The sequence below is a fragment of the Patagioenas fasciata genome, chromosome 12 (genome assembly GCF_037038585.1).
Source record: "Patagioenas fasciata isolate bPatFas1 chromosome 12, bPatFas1.hap1, whole genome shotgun sequence".
In the NCBI taxonomy this organism is placed as follows: Eukaryota; Metazoa; Chordata; class Aves; order Columbiformes; family Columbidae; genus Patagioenas; species Patagioenas fasciata.
Window position 1 is genome coordinate 21,036,323 of NC_092531.1, and position 18,555 is coordinate 21,054,877.

The window sequence follows — 18,555 nt, forward strand, 5'->3', positions numbered from 1 at the left end:
CCCATGTGCCATCCGGCCTCTACCATTTCTTTGCCCACAGCCCTGAGAGGTCCTGCAGGAAAAGCTGGCGGAAAAGCGGCACCACAGAGGACACAAATAAGGACAAAGAGCCTTCTTAAAGCATCGGAAATCTGATTCTCCAGCTGGGTCAAAAGGACCAAGGGAAGCATAATAGACATCAGCACCTGAGCGAAAGGGAGGTTCTGTAAATACAGCGAGAACATCAGGGAACTAAATCAGAGCCAGCCGCTCAGAGCTGGAAGGTTAATGGAAAGGAGTCTTTAGCAGGGACATGCCATTAATGGATACATGGGTTTGATTCTAACAAGACTTCTATGGCTTGCTGCCTAATGCAGTTTATAAGAAATACTGCAAGTGTTCTGCTTTTACTACTCTTTAAATAAAAGAAAAGGAAAGGCAGCACAAGAAGTAACAAAAGATGGGATTCTGCTGCCAGTCAACCATGGTTTCCAAGTCAAGCATCTCCTCATCACTTAGTGACTCTGTGAAAAGCCACAGGCTCAAGAGCTTTCTGGTACACTCAAGGTCTCCAAAGGAATGTATCAGAGAACTGCACGCATGAAAACAGAGGAAAGGTTCAAAGAAAAGTGGCTTTTCTGGTCAAGACGCAAATACTTGGAGGAACTAACACAAACAGCGGTGCTGCTGCTGGGTTGTTACCAAGCAGCAGTGGATTACGAGATCTCAGACTTTGGGAAGGTCCCATCCGCATGTTCTCAGCCACAATGCTCTGCAAAGCTGCATCGCTGCTGGGAGAAGCACTCAGTAGAAAATCCAAGTGCTTCAGCCCAAGCTAAAAGCAGTGGGCAGGTGATGGCTGTTCTCCACCAAAGTGCACGTGGCTTTCATCTCTTGATCGTGGACAATCAGCAGAAAATGGCCACATGGTTAGACAAACATTATAAATGGAATAGAGGAACAGCCTCTGAATACAAGTTGGGCTAGTAATAATATATAAAGGGGAAAATGTAACTGAAGGCCAAGAATTCCTCGCCCAGCATTAGTTCACGTAGACAAGAATTTGAGAAATTTGCAGTAACTAGAGAAATGCCTCAGGCGGGAACATCCTAGAGGACACTGGTGCTCCAAATGGCAGGAAGAGGCAGCAGCTCACACACGGTATTGTCTGCGTAGTCCAAGGCACACCCTGCCGTCTCTTCTCAGAAAAGGGATTCCCACCCGAACCACTAAGGTATTTGGAAGAAAAAGACAATAAATCAGGCTTTTAAAGCAAATTCAATTTATTCCACTTTTATCTTGTGTTGCTAACAAATCTTCATCCAAGTCTAAGAAAAATACCAGGTAGAAAATATCTCCCCTTTCCTCCCACCCTCCCCACCACACACACACTTTTTGTTTCTTAAATAAAAGAATCAAAATTTCAAGCATGAGAGACTTTTCTTTCAATACATTTCTGTAATAAAACTAATTCTGTTGTAGATATAAAATGCATCAGCCAAGACCAGAGGATCTGCTATGGTACTCCAAGGCAATTAGTACCCGGAATGATCAATCAGTTTGTCTGCAAACATAATAAGAAAATACTTAGCACTTATCCTGCACTTTTTATCCATGAATCTCAAAGTGTTTTACAAAAGCTGAAAATATGTTTTTGGCCTCATTTACAGAGAAGAAAACACCAGCTGGAACAGGAAGAGATTTGCCCCCAGTCACAGAACAATTTAATAGCAGAGCTAAGAACAGATCTCTGGTCTCTCAGCCCCAAGCCCAACAATTCGTGCCACATTCTGCTTCACACAGGATTGCAAAAAGCAAAATCCCTCATTGCAGAAATGCTACATGGTTTATATTTTTTCCATCAGAAAAAAAAAAAAAATCTAAATAGAGATCTGACAGCTATTTTAGTAAGGACTGACCTCCCAGGCTGCGATGCCAAGGAGTAAACCCAGTCTTGGATGGAGCTGCTGAGAGCTTTGGAAAAGCAAAAACATCTCATACTGGAAGTGTGAACAAATGTGAGAGCAGTGCAGAAGGAGACAAATCCATGATCTACAATGTGCAAATGATTCTCCACTTGGAGGTTTAACTGAATGTTTGAGGAACGGATCACAGGATAAAAACCTAAAACCTTGACAAATAGTGTTATTAGACGGAGAAGAACCTGGAGCTAAAGCACGCATTGCCTGACACTCCTCTATTAGCAGTCGTCTGACCTGACGTCGCTTCTGACAGAGCTGAGAAACTAACGGTGCAAACACCAGGAAAGGAGCAGTGAAATACACCTTACGCTGGAAATGTGTTTAGCAAGGCCAGGAGAGGAGAGATGAGACAGAGAGTAAATGCAGATGCAAGGACCCCAGGGCACCCTCCATTAAGCTACACAGTTATTTTCCTATGCATTACCATGCAAAATGAACGCATGGCTTCAATACTGCTCTTCACAGGCGTGTGGCCACAACACATCACCCGGAGCTCATTTTGGTCCAACAAGACACCCACAGGGTCCTATAAAGTAGAGGGTCTCCCATGTATAAGCACCACTTTTCTAATGCCCCTCTGTACCTCCCATGGGAAAGGGACGACAGCAGGTTCCAGCTTCCAACGGAGCAGGCCATGATGCTGGGATGGCCACACCACCTGGCGGCACAGCCCTAAACCAGCCTGCATGCAGAAAAACCCAAAATGTGGCCTACAACCAAAAACTCCATGTTTTAAGTGAGAAGGGCCAGCATCCTCATCAGTCCACAGTGGCACGTAATATCACACCCGACAAAATACCGGCAGCACAAACACCGCAGTGGTCCAGGCAGCATCGCCACACCAGCCAGCTGTGCTGATGCCCAGAACAGCAAATCTGGTTCTCACAGAGAACAGCACATCGAACAAGCAACCTAAGTCAATAAGCCCACCTTGTAACTGCAAACCTGCAGCAATGCACATTAGTTCAGGTCTCCTGACCCCTTTCCAGGGAAACCCAAATGTTATTAATACTCCAACACACAGGAGGGTGCCAGCAGCTGGGTCTCCCTTCCTCTCAGCAGCAGAACCTGCAGATGGTTGTGAGGAATCAACCCCACGCTGCAGGAAAGTCCTTCTGATGTGAGCAAGGAGCTGCTGTTGGTCCCCTCACCCTTCCCAGCCACCCATCCTCCTTCTGTACCCACCTCCTTGTGCGCTAGTGACACAGGCAGCTGCCCTGGCTGTCTGGTTTTAACACATCACCTTTCACAGATACTAAGGCACAAAGATTAAGTGACTTGCATATGAGTCAGGAACACACCTCATGTCTCTCAATTGCAGTGATTTCTCATCCCCCCCCCCCCTTATTTTTTTCCCTGACCTCTTGCATATTAAAATCACACAAGTAGATTGTGTGGATGAGAAAAGGATTTCATTTCCAGAGTAATACTCAAGATACAAACAGGTATTTTCAAGCCCTCCCCATGGTTTCCTATCCACTCCCTCTACAATAGGCTGTTTGTCTCAACAAGGTAGAAAAGCACCAGTGCAAAAGGGAGCACTCCACAAATGTGTTGCAAAGCTCCATCTTTGCCATCCTAATCATAGAACAGTTTGGATCTTCACCCAGATCAGGTTGCTCAGAGCCTTGTCCAACCTGGCCTGGAATGTTTCCAGGGATTGGGCATCCAGCACCTCTCTGAGCAACCTGTACCAGTGTTTCACCACCCTCATTGCAAAAATTTCTTCCTCATGTCTAGTCTGAACCTAGCTCTTCAAGTTTAAAACCATCACGCCTTGTTCTATCACAACAGACCCTGCTAAAAAGTCTGTCCCCATCTTTCTTATAGGCCCCTTTTAAGTGCTGAAAGACTGCAATAAGGTCTCCCCAGAGACTTCTCTCCCCAGGCCTTGCTGAACCTCACGAGGTTCACATGGGCCCACTTCTCAAACTTGTCCAGGATGGGATCCCATCCCTCAGGCCTGTCAGCTGCACTACTCAGCTTGGTGTTATCCACAAACTTGCTGAGAGTGCACTTGATCCCATGGTCTATCAATGCTGAAGATACTAAACAGTGCTGACCCCAATAGGGACCCCTGAGGGACACTGCTCACCACTCACCTCCATCTGGACATGGAGCCATTGACCACTACCCTCTGGATGTGACCATCCAGCCAATTCCTCATCGACCCAACAGCCCACCCATCAAATCCATATCTCTCCAATTCACAGAGAAGGATGTTGTGGGGGACAGCATCAAAGGCTTTACAGAGGTCCAGACAGCTGACATCTGTAGCCCACCCTTTGCCCACTGATGTAGTCACTCTGTTATGGAAGGCCACTAGGTTGGTCAGGCAGGCCTTGCTCTTGGTGAAGTCATGCTGGCTGTCTCAAATCACCTCCCTGTCCTCCATGTGCCTTAGCATAGCTGGTAGGAGGATCTGTTCCATGAACTTCCCAGACAGAGAGGTGAGGTTGACCCACAACAGGAGAGAAAAGAGACACATCTCTGGGAAACCAGGAAAGGAGCTTCAGTTATACTTTGTTCATCAACAGGAGTAGGGAATGACAGCAGCACTTAATGCAGCAGGACCTCCACAGTACAAACAGGGTCAGAAGAAACATTCACAGTCCTAACTTGACCAGATCAGCTTTCCACAGCTGAGGGGCCTGTGAGATGGCAGCTGGTAGGAGCTCCCAGGTCAGGTTTCTTGACATGAGTGATGGTTTGGTTTCCTAGAAGGTGCAAGTGTCTGGCTTTGGTGCATGTGGAGCAGAGGCCCAGACTCAAGGACAGTGGTCACCCCAGCTACGTGTCACACTACGTGCAGCTGTGCCTCATGTGGAAGTTAACCACGTACTCTGCGTTAGTGCGCTGCACCGAGATGGCAAAGGGCTCGAAGGGGTGGAAGGTGAACGCAACCAGGCGTCGCACTGTGTGATTGATGGGTCTCCCCAGGAGTCCTGCCTGGATCTCAAACTTCAGGAGGCCAGAATCACGAGCGTAAAATCTGAAAGGAAAAGAAAGTCAATTATGGCTGTTCCTGACTATTGACTTTGCCATCTGGGCTCTTCACAGACAGAGACAAGTGCCTTGCTCAATCTCTGGTACTCTGTCAGGGGCAGGAGGTCCTCAGCTGGGTGTCTGGTTCTTGGCTAAGCAGGAAAATCCCTCCCAGGGCAGCTCATTTTCCACTGTCTAGAAAAGACTGACTTCATTTTAGTATCATCAGTGAGAGAACTCTGCCTGTCATTTTGGTGGATGTAGCTGACTTCACAATAAGGATAAAGTACTGTGCAGACCCCACTTGTGCTCCCCTTGATCCCTAAGGCAGATGTACCTACAGAACTGAGCTCGCTTCCCTTAGCAATGGTCTCACTCCGGGTGTAAGGCCACCCCTGTCCTCTCCTACCAGGTAGGCTTTATGCTGCTGCGTTTGTGCCTCCCTATATCCCTATTCGGTCAAGGAAGGTGAATAGCTGGATCCAATTCTGCACAAGGGCATCAAGTTGTACTTCACAGTTCAAGCAAGGCTTTCCATCAAAAAAGCATTAACAAGATAGGCTGGGTGGGAAGGACCTGGTGGATAGCATTCAACAATCACCGCAAGAGCAGAGGTCAAGGAAAACTTCGTGTCCTGCTGTCACCCACAAGCCTGCCTGTGGGTCAAGCTCATTTGTGTCTCCAAACAGGTGAGCTCTGGAACATACACAGCTTCAGCACAATGCAAACACTGCCGAGGGGATGAGGCAAACTGCTGAAGAGATAGGTGAGTCTAGAAAATTCTTTGCTTCTTTAACCTTCTCTGTGTACCCGACACAAGCCCAGGTAACACCACTACCCTGTGCTGCTGCAGGAGCAGGGGACTGTGCAATGACACCACGTTCCCCAAGGCTTTGGTGGAGGTTTTGGGATGTGGTACCTTCAGGAAGCAGCTGGCCTCTAACTCCAGTCTTTGCTCTGCAGTTGTCTCAGCTCCTTAGACCATTCTGTCTGTTCTTTCTACTTTTGGGCACAGAATTGCCATTTTGTCTCCCAGTTGTTTCCTTTTACACCATCACTTAGTACATGTGGCTATTTTGCATTTTCCTCTGGTTTTAACTCAGAGAATGCTTTTAATATCAGAGCCCATTTCCCCCCTGCCAGCAATACGATGCACTCAGCTCTCAGCCTGGAAGAACGGGTGATGACAGATACAGGCAATGCTGTTTCAGGAGCAGACATACTCCACATTTTAACAACACAGCCTATTGAGAATCTCATGTTCTTCCTGGAGGGCCACTCTTCTCTCCCATCCTCTGAATCAAAGTGCCAGCCAGCCCTGCCTGAAAATTGCACACAAGAATCCAGCAAGAGAGTCACAATCTTGGTATTTGGCTTTTCAAAAAGCCCTTGCCCTCCTACACAAGGCTGGGTATGCAGAGGGTCACTCTTTAAATAAAGCACAGTCCCCCATCTGCTCCTCGCCCTTCCCAATTCACAATAATTTACTACTCCAGATGAAGCTCCCTGTAATCTCAAAGATGTGCTCAGTTTGGTATTTTTAAATCTATTTTTAAAAGTGCTCTGCAATCAGAGGCCATTTCCATGGGCTCTCACTCTGCAGATAAATTAGGCACTGCAATACAAAATTGTATGTCAACAGAAACAGCAAGACCAGTCTTTTCAAACTGTATGAAAATGGAAGATTTATCTGCAGACCAATTTTTTGGTTAAATGGCTCCTTATTAACCATCTAGATGGATTTTAGAGACCCCCTACTATAGGTAAGGCTGTATTAGTGCCTCTTCCTCACAAGTGCCATCATTTCACCCAGTGAGTGCCTCTTCAAGCCTCCTGAAAAGATACTGGAAGATGGCAGTGATGAGGAACCTAAAATCCTTCCCTCCTGAGAGCAAACAACTGCTGGTCTCTCAAGCAGCCAGAGAGCTGAACCCTCTGGGATGCAGAAAGGCACTAAGGGTTAAAAGGACACAGCGCCCAAGGCCACACCGGACCCATGTGCAGAAGGTACAGAGTCCTTCATATCTCATACATGGTGCCATGAAACTGCAGAGATTATAACACCTTTTGTTGCTGAGGGGTTTTGTACTCCAGCCAATTATAGGATGTATATTACACATCCTGTGGCCCCTCATTTCCAAGTCCTCAAACCACAACAGGCAGCAGCATTATTTTATTAATCCCTTTGTTTTGCATGTGAGAAAAACAGCAGCACCACTGCAGCCACTGAATGGTTAAGGTTAGTGCCTCATCTTCTGCTTACTCTCCAAAAAAACAGGAGCCCCACTGCTCTGAGACCCTATTCATGTCCTAATTGACTCTACACAGCTTTAAGCTTTAAAAGCTCTGGCTCTGAAATGCCGGTTTGCTCAAGGGAGGGAAGGAAGGTGGCACTTTGCTTTGTTTACTACAAAGAGGTAACTGCAGCAAATGACTGCGGTTTTGCTCCCTTTTGTCCGCGGGAGCCACTGGCAGGTTGGCGCTGGCAGACAACTGCCACCCCGCAAGTTTTCCCAACGTCAAGCATGACAAGGGGGAAAGGGCAGGCTTTTCTCTGCAGATAACATGGGAGCTGGAGATCAAACCAAATCATACAGGCAGAAAAACCAATTAAATATATGTAATTTGGGAATTGAGAGCAGAGGTTCCCTGACACCTGAGTCAGGGCCAGGGGAGACAGGAAACCATTTTTTGAGAATGCATTGATGAAAATAAAGTTGGGAAACTGGCCAGAATGGTCTCTCTAGGCTGCCTGAGCACCCAAGATGTGTGCAGTTACTAAACAAAGCATTGAAGTATCTCTTTGTTTTCAGAGCACTAGTTTGATTTTGCAGTACTGTAAGTGGAAAGACTATTCTGTCTGCGGATCTCTTGAACCTTTCAGGCCACAGATGTTGGATTTTTAAACACTAGTACTTGCAGCCATGGATGCAGCCAACAAAAAGAAATAACCAGTCCTGGTGTTTCTGCAATAAGTATTGCAAATCTCGTTATTCCCAAACTTGGGCTTATTCTTTCTGCATTGAAGCATTGAGCATTGAAGACTCAGGCAGAAGAGGCATAGAACAGCCCTTACACCTGGTTAAAACTCCTACTACAGAAGCAAATTTCCTACAGACCAAAGAAAGAACAGGGGTATGAAGAGTACAACCCTCAGGGTGAGAACTGTAAACAAGGAGTCTGAAAATAGCTAAATCAATACCAGAATAACACCTAACCCAGCTGCTATTTTATTCACAGGACAAACCAGATCATCCTTGCCAGCTAAGCCCACGTGCTCAGAAGGGATCTTTCCAGCAGAGCAAAACAGGCCTCCAGAATCACATCACTCTGCGGCCAGAACACAAAGGCAAGACTGCAAGAAGAGAAGGAGGAACAAGAGCATTCATACGGAAAAAGCTCTGACTTTTCTCAGGGCAGTTCAGCAAGAAGACCTAAAGAGCTGTGAAGGGCCCTCCCACACACACAAAAGAGAAAAGTTATCACAAGAAGAGAGGCCAAGCTTTGTGGGACTGTTGAAATAAACCCACTGGTGAAAGGATGTCATAAGAGAAAGGCCTTAATCTACTCCCTTTTCCATACATGATGCCACACAGCAGGTTTAGAGTTACTCTTGCACTGTTTTCCTCACTACAGCTTCTTGTTCTGTTCCATACCTTATCGGGTGATCACCGCAGGTCTTGGGCCGCTCCATGACAGACACCCACTTGTCATCGTAGCTGAAAAGGGAGAGGTCGAGGTAGGGGCTGCCACTGTACGACTGGGCGCTGATGGGGAGCTGGCCCAGCAGCCTCCGCACAGCCTCCGTATGCCCTCCGTACTTGGCATTCACAATAGTGTCTTTGAACCTGCAGCGAACGAAAACCAGATTATACTCACAAAGGCCACAGGTGAACAGCACATCCTAAACAAATTAAGCAGGAGAACTGATAGGGAAAGAAAAGTAGCACCAGCATAAGAACTAAAACAGCTCATTTCCAAAAATGTATCACAGTGATTCAAGCATCAACCAGTTCTGGTGACCTTTTTATCATCCCTCATCATTACTGTTTCTGCTCTGAAAGTGCAAACTGCCAGAAGGACAAGCCTGTGCCTACCCACAAGGTCTGGCCCCAGCTGCTCTGCAGCACAGGAAATGAACAGGATCAGAAACAGGGAGAGATGGATTAGCAGCTTATCAGTCAATCCAAGCTTTACTATGAAGCCTGGAAACAGCATAAGCAAAAGCCAGAGGTTTTCACAGTAACAGTTGAGCCCTTATTGTTGACTTGAGAATCCCCCTCTCTCTAGGCACTATGTTTGAAATGCATACAGGGGGAAACTTTAGATGAGGAAGAACCTTGACAAGAAGCCTAATGCTCTTCAGAAACTACAGTAAGCTAAAAGTTCTTCCTGGTGGAGAGATTAACACGGGCTGGATTTCTCTTTCCAGGTAAAATTTGAGCTTTCCATGTGCAAGAACACTCAGATCAGCTGCACGGATGTCATACATCAAGGAAGGTAAAACATTTCCATTTGACCTGAAACACTCAGCCAAAAGCAGCTCACTGTGGATTATGCTCTATTATACTTTGCTATGTAAGTTAAACACTCCTGTTACAGGCCCTTGTAGCCAAGAGAATGAAAAGATTCTCCTCTCTCCTTGAACACAAGGCAGGAGTTGTTCTTTGGGTGTCTGCAGCGAGCTCTCTCAGTCTCTCTCCCACTAAGCATTATGGATTTCCTGACAGGCAGCTCTTTCTAGACACCATCAACTTCCCCTTGCTTATGTGACGTTAACCTAAAAATCAACAGAAGCTTCATGCCCAGAAGTGATTGCCAAGTACTCTGGATGATGTGAAACAAGTCACTGGAAAAACAAAACACCCTGAGTCACATAGAAAGATATTCCAAGAGAAATAACACACTCTGCCTCATTAAAATTGCATTTGACTGTTAAAGCACATTCTAGAAGCCCATGTTATTTTCCCGTTTTGCTCAGCTTTCACAATTGGTCTGGGCAGATAAGTTTTCTTTCTCTTAGCACAGTCTGATGAGAACCATTGATGTTGGAGAAAAGGCCACAGAACCCAGTTTGATGCACATTAAATTCAGAGAAAGCCACTTGGCAAAGTACATCCAAGTAGATGACACCATCATCTTGAAAAATCTTATCTTCAGGGGCCTAAGCTACTGGGCAGTAACACATTAATAGCCTCCAAAAGAGTTACTGCTCAAGGAGAGCCCTCAAAATTCCTTTTCCTTCTTTTAAGCACTGGATTGCCACTGCTTTGTTCCTTCCTGTAACAAGAGAGATGCTGTAGAATATAAAATCAGATGCGTGAGGCTGCAAGATTAACATGTACAAGCCAGACCCCTGCATCACCCAGCAACTAAAAGAACTGGCTTTCTCAGGGTTGCTGTCGTTACTTGACACTGGCCTTTAGCTGATGGGGGCGAGCGTGTGGGTATACGGTACAAAACATGCTCCCAATGGCTCACCGGCGCTGGATCTGCCTGGCAAAGTTGTTGCTGGAAGCCGAGCAGGGGAACTGGACCGCCTCGCTGTGCAGGGTGGCATTCCTGAAGAGGTCACAGAAGTTCTCAAACAGCTCCAGCAGCTCATCGGACGTATTCTCAAACACAGCGATAACCTCTGTGGTCACCATGTTGTACACAACGAAGAATGAAGGCTGGGGAGAGAGGCAGAGGCATGGGTTACCCAGGAGAGCAGAGGTGGGGAAGCTGCCCCTTCCTTCTCCCCACATAACACCAAAGACTTAATCCAAATTTCTCTGCAGCACAGGAGAATCCCACATCCTCACACTAATCCATTCTGCTATTCAAATGCCTCAACAGGTACCCAATTATCCAGCTCTTAACTGTGATTATTTACGAGGAAAACTTAATGGGCTTCCAATTTTTCAGCTCAAACTGGATGTCAACATTTCTGCTTTCTCTTCCTCTCTACACTCCACCAAATCCAAAATGCTTTCTAAAGTGCCAAATTTAATTTTCATTCCTGCTGACAAAATGATTTTAAATCCAGTACTAGCTGGCCAAAAGTCTTTTTTCCTTTGCATAAAGACATTTTCTTCCCTTTCTTAATATTTCAGTCACACAGAGATGAGCCTTTTTTGTGTACTCTGTGCTACACCACTGCCCACAAAAAGTTGTGCCCTCCAGGGACCCTGCCAGCAGAGAAACGAGAATCTGAAAGCCATTAATGACTTCTTTTTAAAGCCGACATTCTTGTGCAAGAAGGCCCAGGATCCATGTTGTGGATTGGCAACAGCAGCATTTCATGGCATGTCCAAGCAAGAAATTGGGGAAAAAGTGGATTTCATCCTCAGTCAAAAGCAGTTTTTGTTAGAGATGTGAGCGTTAACACCCCAGGACCCCAAAGTTAGAACCTGCCTCTGCTTCAAAGGTAACTAATTGCCCTGGTATATGCGCTTATCTGGTTAAACCTTTTGTCAAAAAAAGGCAATTTCTAAATGCTTCACCTCACGCTTCCAAACAATGCTCAGGGATGACGGCAGGCACTCTGCCCATCCCACCCACCTGCAAATATCACAAGGTTTGTTTGTTTTACAGCCCCCAAAATAAATTGTGATAATACAATCCAGCCCACACATGTCAAAACGATGCGTGCTAGATGAGGTTACTCACTAGATTACCGCCTAAGGGAAGGGAAGCCCTTCTGAAAAGCAGGGTTGGAGCAGAGAGAAAATAAAAGGAGACAGTAGAATGAAAAACTATTTACATCATTGGAGATTGCAGGCAGTATCCTCCAACATAAAAGAAAAGTTTCTCTACCAGGTTAACACGCAGACACATCTACAGGATGCCCTTGACCAGAGAAATTGCCCTCGCTGCTTTTTAGCAGCACCTGTAACACAGACAAAACACTGTCATTGCACAGGTGGCAGAGCCAAGTGTCACAGAAATCATGAAGCAAAGCTGCCAAGTCCATCAACACAAGCCTAAAACAACAACAAATCCCAAGCTACACATACACAACACACAATTAAAAACCGTGAAGGATTAAGTGCAGACCCTGACAATCTCCAAGCACAAGCATGAACAGTGACTTCCTCAACCTTCTTGGCACAGAAGCCAGGAAGAAGAGAGGAGCCTGAAACTGGATGAAACCTCATGTTCCTCCCTGACAGCCAAAAGAAAAATCAGAGCTTCAGGTATTTCGTGAGGCAAGATTTCTTCAGGAAGCCTTAACACAGCGACTGTTCCACATCTGGAATTATCTCCTGAAAAAACTGAGAAATAATACGCTTTTCCTCCAGCAGAAAACACCTAGCCTGAGGAACACCACAAACAAACCACAACCTGCATCTTAAAGTAACCCTTGGGTGAAGAGAGTCAAGAGGATGCTGCAGCAAACCAGGCACAAAAGCCTTGGTAACCGCAGCAGAGAGTGGAGCTGAGCCTACCACAAACATTCACATCAGGGTCAGGAGCACCATTCCAGATACCAGCGAGGAGCAGAACTCATTGTGCAGGTGACTTCCACAAAGCTTTGTATGTTTGAGACAGCTGCTCAGTTTTACATAAATGGGTAAAATTGATGAGATTAAGCTTCACCTATTCCCTCCAAAAGCAACTCCCTCAAACACCACATATGAGGAAAATAAAACAAACCAGTTATCTTCTGTAAGAATTAGACTAAGACAACACACAAAGAACTACCGCCTGTTTCATCTAGGATTTAAGTCCTGGGTCTGGCAAAGATAGGAAGGAAGAGAAGGAAAGAAAAGAAGGAGGGAAGGATGGAAGAAAAACATCTAGCAAACAATGAGACCTTCAAGCAGCACTGGAGATCTATCACAAATCTTGCTAAATACTTTCAACACAACAAAACCCAAGTGGATTAAAGAAACAGGACAGGCTAAAAAAAGATTGTTCTCAGTTTCACAGAGCACAAAACATGACCACCACTCTGACGGCGGCAAAAAGAGATGATCAACCTGTGGAATGGTGAGACATCTGGAGGGACGCAGCACTGACAGAGCTACATTTGCTCTAATTCAGCTTCTTTAGTACTGAACTGAGAAGCAATTGGCACATTAGCTAAAACTAAGAGCTGCTACCCCGATTTGGAGAGATCTTAAACACTACCTCTCACAGAAGCTCAAAAATGTATGTGGGAAGAATGTAAAACGTAATTCTACTGGGGAAAAATTAAGACTATTATATTTGAAAAACATGTTCGAAGGTACATGAGAAAAGGGAGACGCTACCTCTGTAATATGCGTACTACGTGAAATAGCAGCTAAAAAAGAATTTAAAAAAACAAGTGGGTATTTGGGAGAGGAAAAGGTTTGTACAGCACCTAGGAACATGGGGAACAATCTCTGGAGAAAGGGGACTCAACCACATCATCTATGTTTTCTCTGACTTGTAGTTGACAAGGAAGCAATAAAATTCTGAGAGCAAAAGATACATCAGTTATTCCATACCAAAGGTGTCAAATGTTCGTACGAGAATGAAGCACCAGAGATCCTAAACAACCTTCACAGGCTCAGCTAAGAAACGCAGCTCACAGCATTGTACCTGCTCGAGCGCTTCCCCCAAAGCAATGAGCAGCCTGAGGCGGCAGGCACTACCTGGGAGGGATCTGTCACCCGCAGCGTGACCACGTCTTCACTAGTGTATTTGATAAACAGATGGTTCTCATCTAAAAGCTGCATCTTCCACATGCGGAGCTGCCTCAACTGATCAAAGTACTGGAAGAACCTCCTTTTTGCTATAGCACTCCCGTCCTGCTCAGCCCTTCTCCACAAGTACACCAGCAGCCTGTGCTTCAAAGAGTTTATGAAGGGCTCTTTGTAGGGGTTGGCCATCCCCGTCTGAGTGTCCCGCTGCACCTCGGGATACACCGCAGATAGAGTCAGGAGATCGTCCTCGTAGCAGAAGCGGCCGATAGTCCGTACATCAATGAACGTACCCTCTGGTGTTACTTGAAAGACGTGAATAGTCTGTTGCTGCACAGAGAGAATGGCCAAAATGTTCTTATAGAGGTACAGCCCCTGGTTGTGAGACAGTATGACTTTGTCGCATTTGAAAGTCCGTGTGTCGCACAGCCTGCCCGTGTGGAGGTCTATGATGTGCAAGGAATAATCCTCCAAGGGGGAGCGGGGATTGGGGGTGACCGACTCACTGTTGCGGTAAACCTCAAAGAAGGGGGGATGAGGTTCCTCGGGCAAGTATGCGGCAGAACCCACGATCACGTAGCGACAGTCATCAGTGAACAAGCTGCACTCACGGTTCAAGTGCTCCCCATTGGAGGCCACGTTGGTGATATGGAGCAGGACAAAGAAGCGCTCAAAGAGCCGCCCCCGGATGTTGACAGATCTTTGGTCGTTGCCATTGGCCAGGATCTCTCCCTCGTAGCCTTGCAGGAGATCTTCCGCTGCCTGGCAGCCTTGATACTCATAGATCTCCAGAGAGGTCTGGTCAGAGGAGAAGGCAATGAAGTAGCGGCCATCAGGGGAGAACTTGCGCAAGAAGCAGGGTGGCTTCTCCACATTGACCACGGTGAAGTTGGGGAAGACGTTCTGGTGGAAGACACGGACTTGGTGCCAATGGGTGCCAGCTTTGCCCGAGCTGATCCGGCGGCGCTCCAGGCGGTGGATGACATTCTGGTTCTGGATGCGGCGGGGCCTGATGGTGGGAGTGTCATGGTCCATGGCCAGAGCTCTACTTCATCTTCACCCTGCCAGGGAGAGAGCAAACATGTGCCCCGGGACCATATAGAGATGTGGCAGAATTCAGGGTACCGAGAGACCTGCCTATATGGATTGGGTGGAGGAAAGCCCCACAGCACCCAGGGGGTGTCTGAAAGCTGTAGATGCACCTATGGAAGGGGGGAAGAAGACACAGGAGGAAAAGAAGGGCCTTGGAGAGAGACCTCAGTGTGAGGTACCAGGAAAAACAGAGGGAAAACCCTAGTGCGCTGAGGGGATCTGCAAGGTGTCTGCTGAAGAGAGCAATGGGGGGCAACTGGAGGGGATGGAGGGAGCCAGGGAGGGCAACAAGCGCAAATGGGCACCAAGGAGACCCGAGACCCCGTGCTGGGGTCCGGGAATAATCCGTAGACCCACTCGCTGACAAACAGGCACATGGGGGCAGTTTGGAAAGAACTCGACCTGGGAACCGCACACGGGGGCAGTTTGGAAAGAACTCGACCTGGGAACCGGGGTACTACAAGTGCCACCCGAAGGAAAGGGGCGGCCTACAGGCCTGCCGAGGGGGCCGCAGGGAGCACCGAGTACCCGAGGGTTGTGGAAGGATTCTGGGCTCCAGGGGAAGCTCCGGGGCCGCCTGCCATGGGCGCGGGGTCCTCAGCTGCTCTCCCGCCCGCCTGGGATGCGGGGGGACACAGGACCCGGGGGTGGTGGCCGCCGAAGAAAGGCCTGAGGGAGCCGCGCGGCTGGGCCGGGTGCGGGGCGGGACAGAGGCCGCGGCCGGGCTCACCGCTCGGTCCCAGCGCCAGGTCCCGCCGCCGCCGCCGCCGCTCACTTTATGGCCGCCGCCATCTTTCCGCCACCGCAGGACGCGCCGCTACGGCGGGAGGGAGTCACCCCCCACTTCCGCTTCCGGCCAGAGATGCTGGATTGGGGGGGGGGGGGGGGGGAGAGAGGAGTGGAGCCGGGCTAGACTGTCAACAGACCAGAGGTGCCCGCTCCCCCTAGCGGGTGGAGGGAGCGCTGCGGGATGTGCCCAAGTACCCCCTGTACCTCCCGAAAGCTGCACTTACCTCAGCACCCGTCCTGCACCCGCTCTGCACCATCCTGCATCCCCTGAAACCCTGAAACCACCCTGCACCCATCCTGCACCCCCAGAACCCATCCTTCACCTTTCTCCCTGAACCCTTGCACCCCCTTCACCACCCCTCAGCCCACCCCAGAAAGTCTGCACCCCCATGCAACCACCCCTAAACCCCTTGCACCATTCTTCACCCCCATCCCTGCACCTCAAGCACCCCCTGAACCCCCCATGCCTTCAGCAACCCCCACTCCCCATCCCCAGGCACCCCCTGCACCCCAAGACCCTGCACAGGGACACCCCAGGGGACATCCCACCTGCTGCTAGCCTGTGTATTGGGGTGCACCCCGACACCTCAACCCTGGCCCTGGCAGCAGAGATTGAGGTCACTCCCCGGGCACCCGTTTCCTAGGGGCTTGAAAGCTTTTTGCTCGCCTGGGCTTTCAGGTGCTTCCCTCCTCCCATCCGGTGCATTAGCGGCCAAGGCGGGATGGCAGCTCCAAGGGGCTCTTGTCCTTCAAAGGGAAGAATGAGGAATGTCAGGGGGACCTTGAGATCCATTTGCCGCTTCTCGCCAAGGCGCTGGCAGCCACTCCACCGGTGGGAGTTGAAGCTGGGAGCAGGGGCCATGAGGCAGGATGCTCAAACCGGGGTGCTGGAGAGCCCACTGGGGCACACCCCCTTCCCATGGGGTGGTGACACCGCAGGGATCCAGCAGTGATACCCAAGACGGAGGGGGGTTGCTCCCACTGCACCAAAGCTCTCGCCATTGAATTTCCCGTGGACCCTCCATCCCTTTTGGGGGATACTTTGGGGTCCCAGCAGCAAGGGGTCCCCACTCTCCCAGTGATGGGACCTGGGGATGTGGGCAGGCATCCTGCCTGGCACTCCTGTGCAGCAGGCAGGGGACACTGGGGAACCAGGGGACCCTCGGGGGGACTCCGCTGCACCCCACATGCCCACCCTGTTCCCATCTCCCAGTAGTTTCATGCCCAGCGGCCACATCCCTTGTTCTTTCCCACTTTCCCCACTTGAAGAAAGCGCGATGACAAGACTAAAATAAATGGCCCCAGTGTCTCTCTTTGTCTCTCTGCCTCCCGCTAATTAATTGAGATCCACCTTAATAGGATCAAACTAAATACCGAAGAGCATCCAACCACACGGCAGCTGGCAGAAAAACAACCGCCCAGCACACACACACCGAAAGACGGCTCACTGGACAAAAGAGCCATTAATATGATAGTAATTAGTGCTTCCAGAGCTAATAACTTCATCACCACAATCTTCCCACAGCTGCAGCCCCCCCAGTGCTGGGGAGAGGGTTGAGGGACCCTCACTGGAGCAGTTTCATCCATCAGCAGGATCTGCATCACATGCAATAAATCTCATTGCAGGCATAAGGCTGGGGGCAAAGTTAGTTCCAGCTTAATTTGGCAGGAGAGGGGGGGATGCTGGGGCTGGAACCTGCCCCCACAAAGGGATGCTGGAGGCTCAGAGCTGCTGAGATGTTTCATCTGCTGTGATTTCCCACCTCCTGCAGCATTTCACGCTGTCTCTCAGGGGTCCAGCACTGGTGGGGATGGGGGATATGTGGCTGTCACCATCCTCATTTGCTGGGGGACAGTGGAGAGGAGGGGTGTCCATCTGCGTGTCCCCAGGACAGGACAAGACGTTAAACCCCAGCCCAGCTCCCAGAGCTCTGGAACGGAGCTTACTGGAGGCTGACATGGGGGTTCCTGGGGACTGGTACATGGGTTACTGGGGGCTGGTATGTATGTTACTGGGATGGGTATGGAGGTTACTGGGGGGCTGGTTCAGAGGGCTGCTGTGCTCCAGCCTTGCAAAGCAGCTACAGGTCCAAGGTTTTGCATCTTGTTGGGCTGGTTTTGGTGGCAGAAGTGATATATACTGAGGAGCCTTGCTGTCCCCAGGTTGGAGCTGGGCAGCTGGGGGGGTCAGACGTGTCTCTTGCCCAATTCATCCCTTGTCCAGCCCTCAGCTTCCTGCTCCAGCTGCTCCCCTCCGCAAATCCCCCTGTCCCACCCCAAACGGTCTCTAGCAGGTCCTTTGCTACAGGAATGAATGATTCCTCCCGCTGGGGAATGATCCCTTCTCCAGGCTTTAGCAGTGTGCAGAGGAGCAGGATGGTCTGTTCCTCAGCACTGGAGCAGCATCACCAGCCCCACCACTGCACTGCCAGCACCACATCCATCTCCAGACTTTCCCTCCAGAGCCAGCAGGTGGGGTAAAAAAATAAAAATTAAAAAAAAAAAAAAAAGTAGCCCATTTAGGCTGGTTTGGATGATTTCTCCCATTCCTGAAGCAAAGACCCTTCTGCTGTTCTTGCTTTGGCTGTTTACTAACAGCCTCCCAGCTCTGGGTGCTGCAGCTTTGTTCCCAGGATTAGAGGTGATGTGTAGGGAGGACAGGGCTGGGGAGATCGCAGGGGGGGCTGCTCCACATCCTGCCTTCCCACCAACCAGATACAACCCCCCGCATGAAATCGCTGCAGAGAGAAGCTGGACCATTTCTTTGCAGGGATGCTCACAGAGGAAGAAAACCTTCCAGGTTCAGAGCACGGTCATCCACCTTCCACAGCCACCAAGCCTGGTCACTGTTGACATCCCCATTGTGCCGAGGACAGGAGAAAAATAAGGCAATTTTTTTTTCCTTTTTTAAGTACAAAAAAGGGAGGGTGAGGTCTGCACAGGAGCCCAGCATGGGGAAGAATGTTTCAGCCCTGAGCAGTGCCTCATCCTCCCCAAGCCCTGGTGTGTGCGGCAATGAATCCAGCCTCTGTACAGGAACCAGCTGCCTCCGTGGGGTTTTTTCTAGGGTGAAGCAT

The 18,555-nt window shown here is 49.1% G+C and overlaps 1 protein-coding gene across 3 annotated transcripts; it reads right to left on the minus strand.

Annotated features, from left to right (window-relative positions):
* Positions 1–592: 592 nt before the first annotated feature.
* Positions 593–15,538, minus strand: DET1 (DET1 partner of COP1 E3 ubiquitin ligase). 3 transcript variants are annotated; one of them, XM_071814029.1, is made up of 5 exons: positions 15,420–15,538; positions 13,550–14,658; positions 10,428–10,618; positions 8,603–8,794; positions 593–1,208 (listed from the first exon to the last, which is right to left on the minus strand). In XM_071814029.1, the coding sequence occupies exons 2-5, from the start codon at positions 14,630–14,632 to the stop codon at positions 1,061–1,063; spliced, it is 1,614 nt and encodes a 537-aa protein (XP_071670130.1). In that variant the 5' UTR covers positions 14,633–14,658; positions 15,420–15,538; the 3' UTR covers positions 593–1,060. The 3 variants fall into 3 exon arrangements, with proteins under 3 accessions (XP_071670130.1, XP_065703928.1, XP_071670129.1); XM_065847856.2 differs by lacking the exon at positions 593–1,208 and adding an exon at positions 1,245–4,953; XM_071814028.1 differs by lacking the exons at positions 593–1,208; positions 15,420–15,538 and adding exons at positions 1,245–4,953; positions 15,218–15,392.
* Between the last annotated feature and the right edge of the window lie 3,017 nt (positions 15,539–18,555).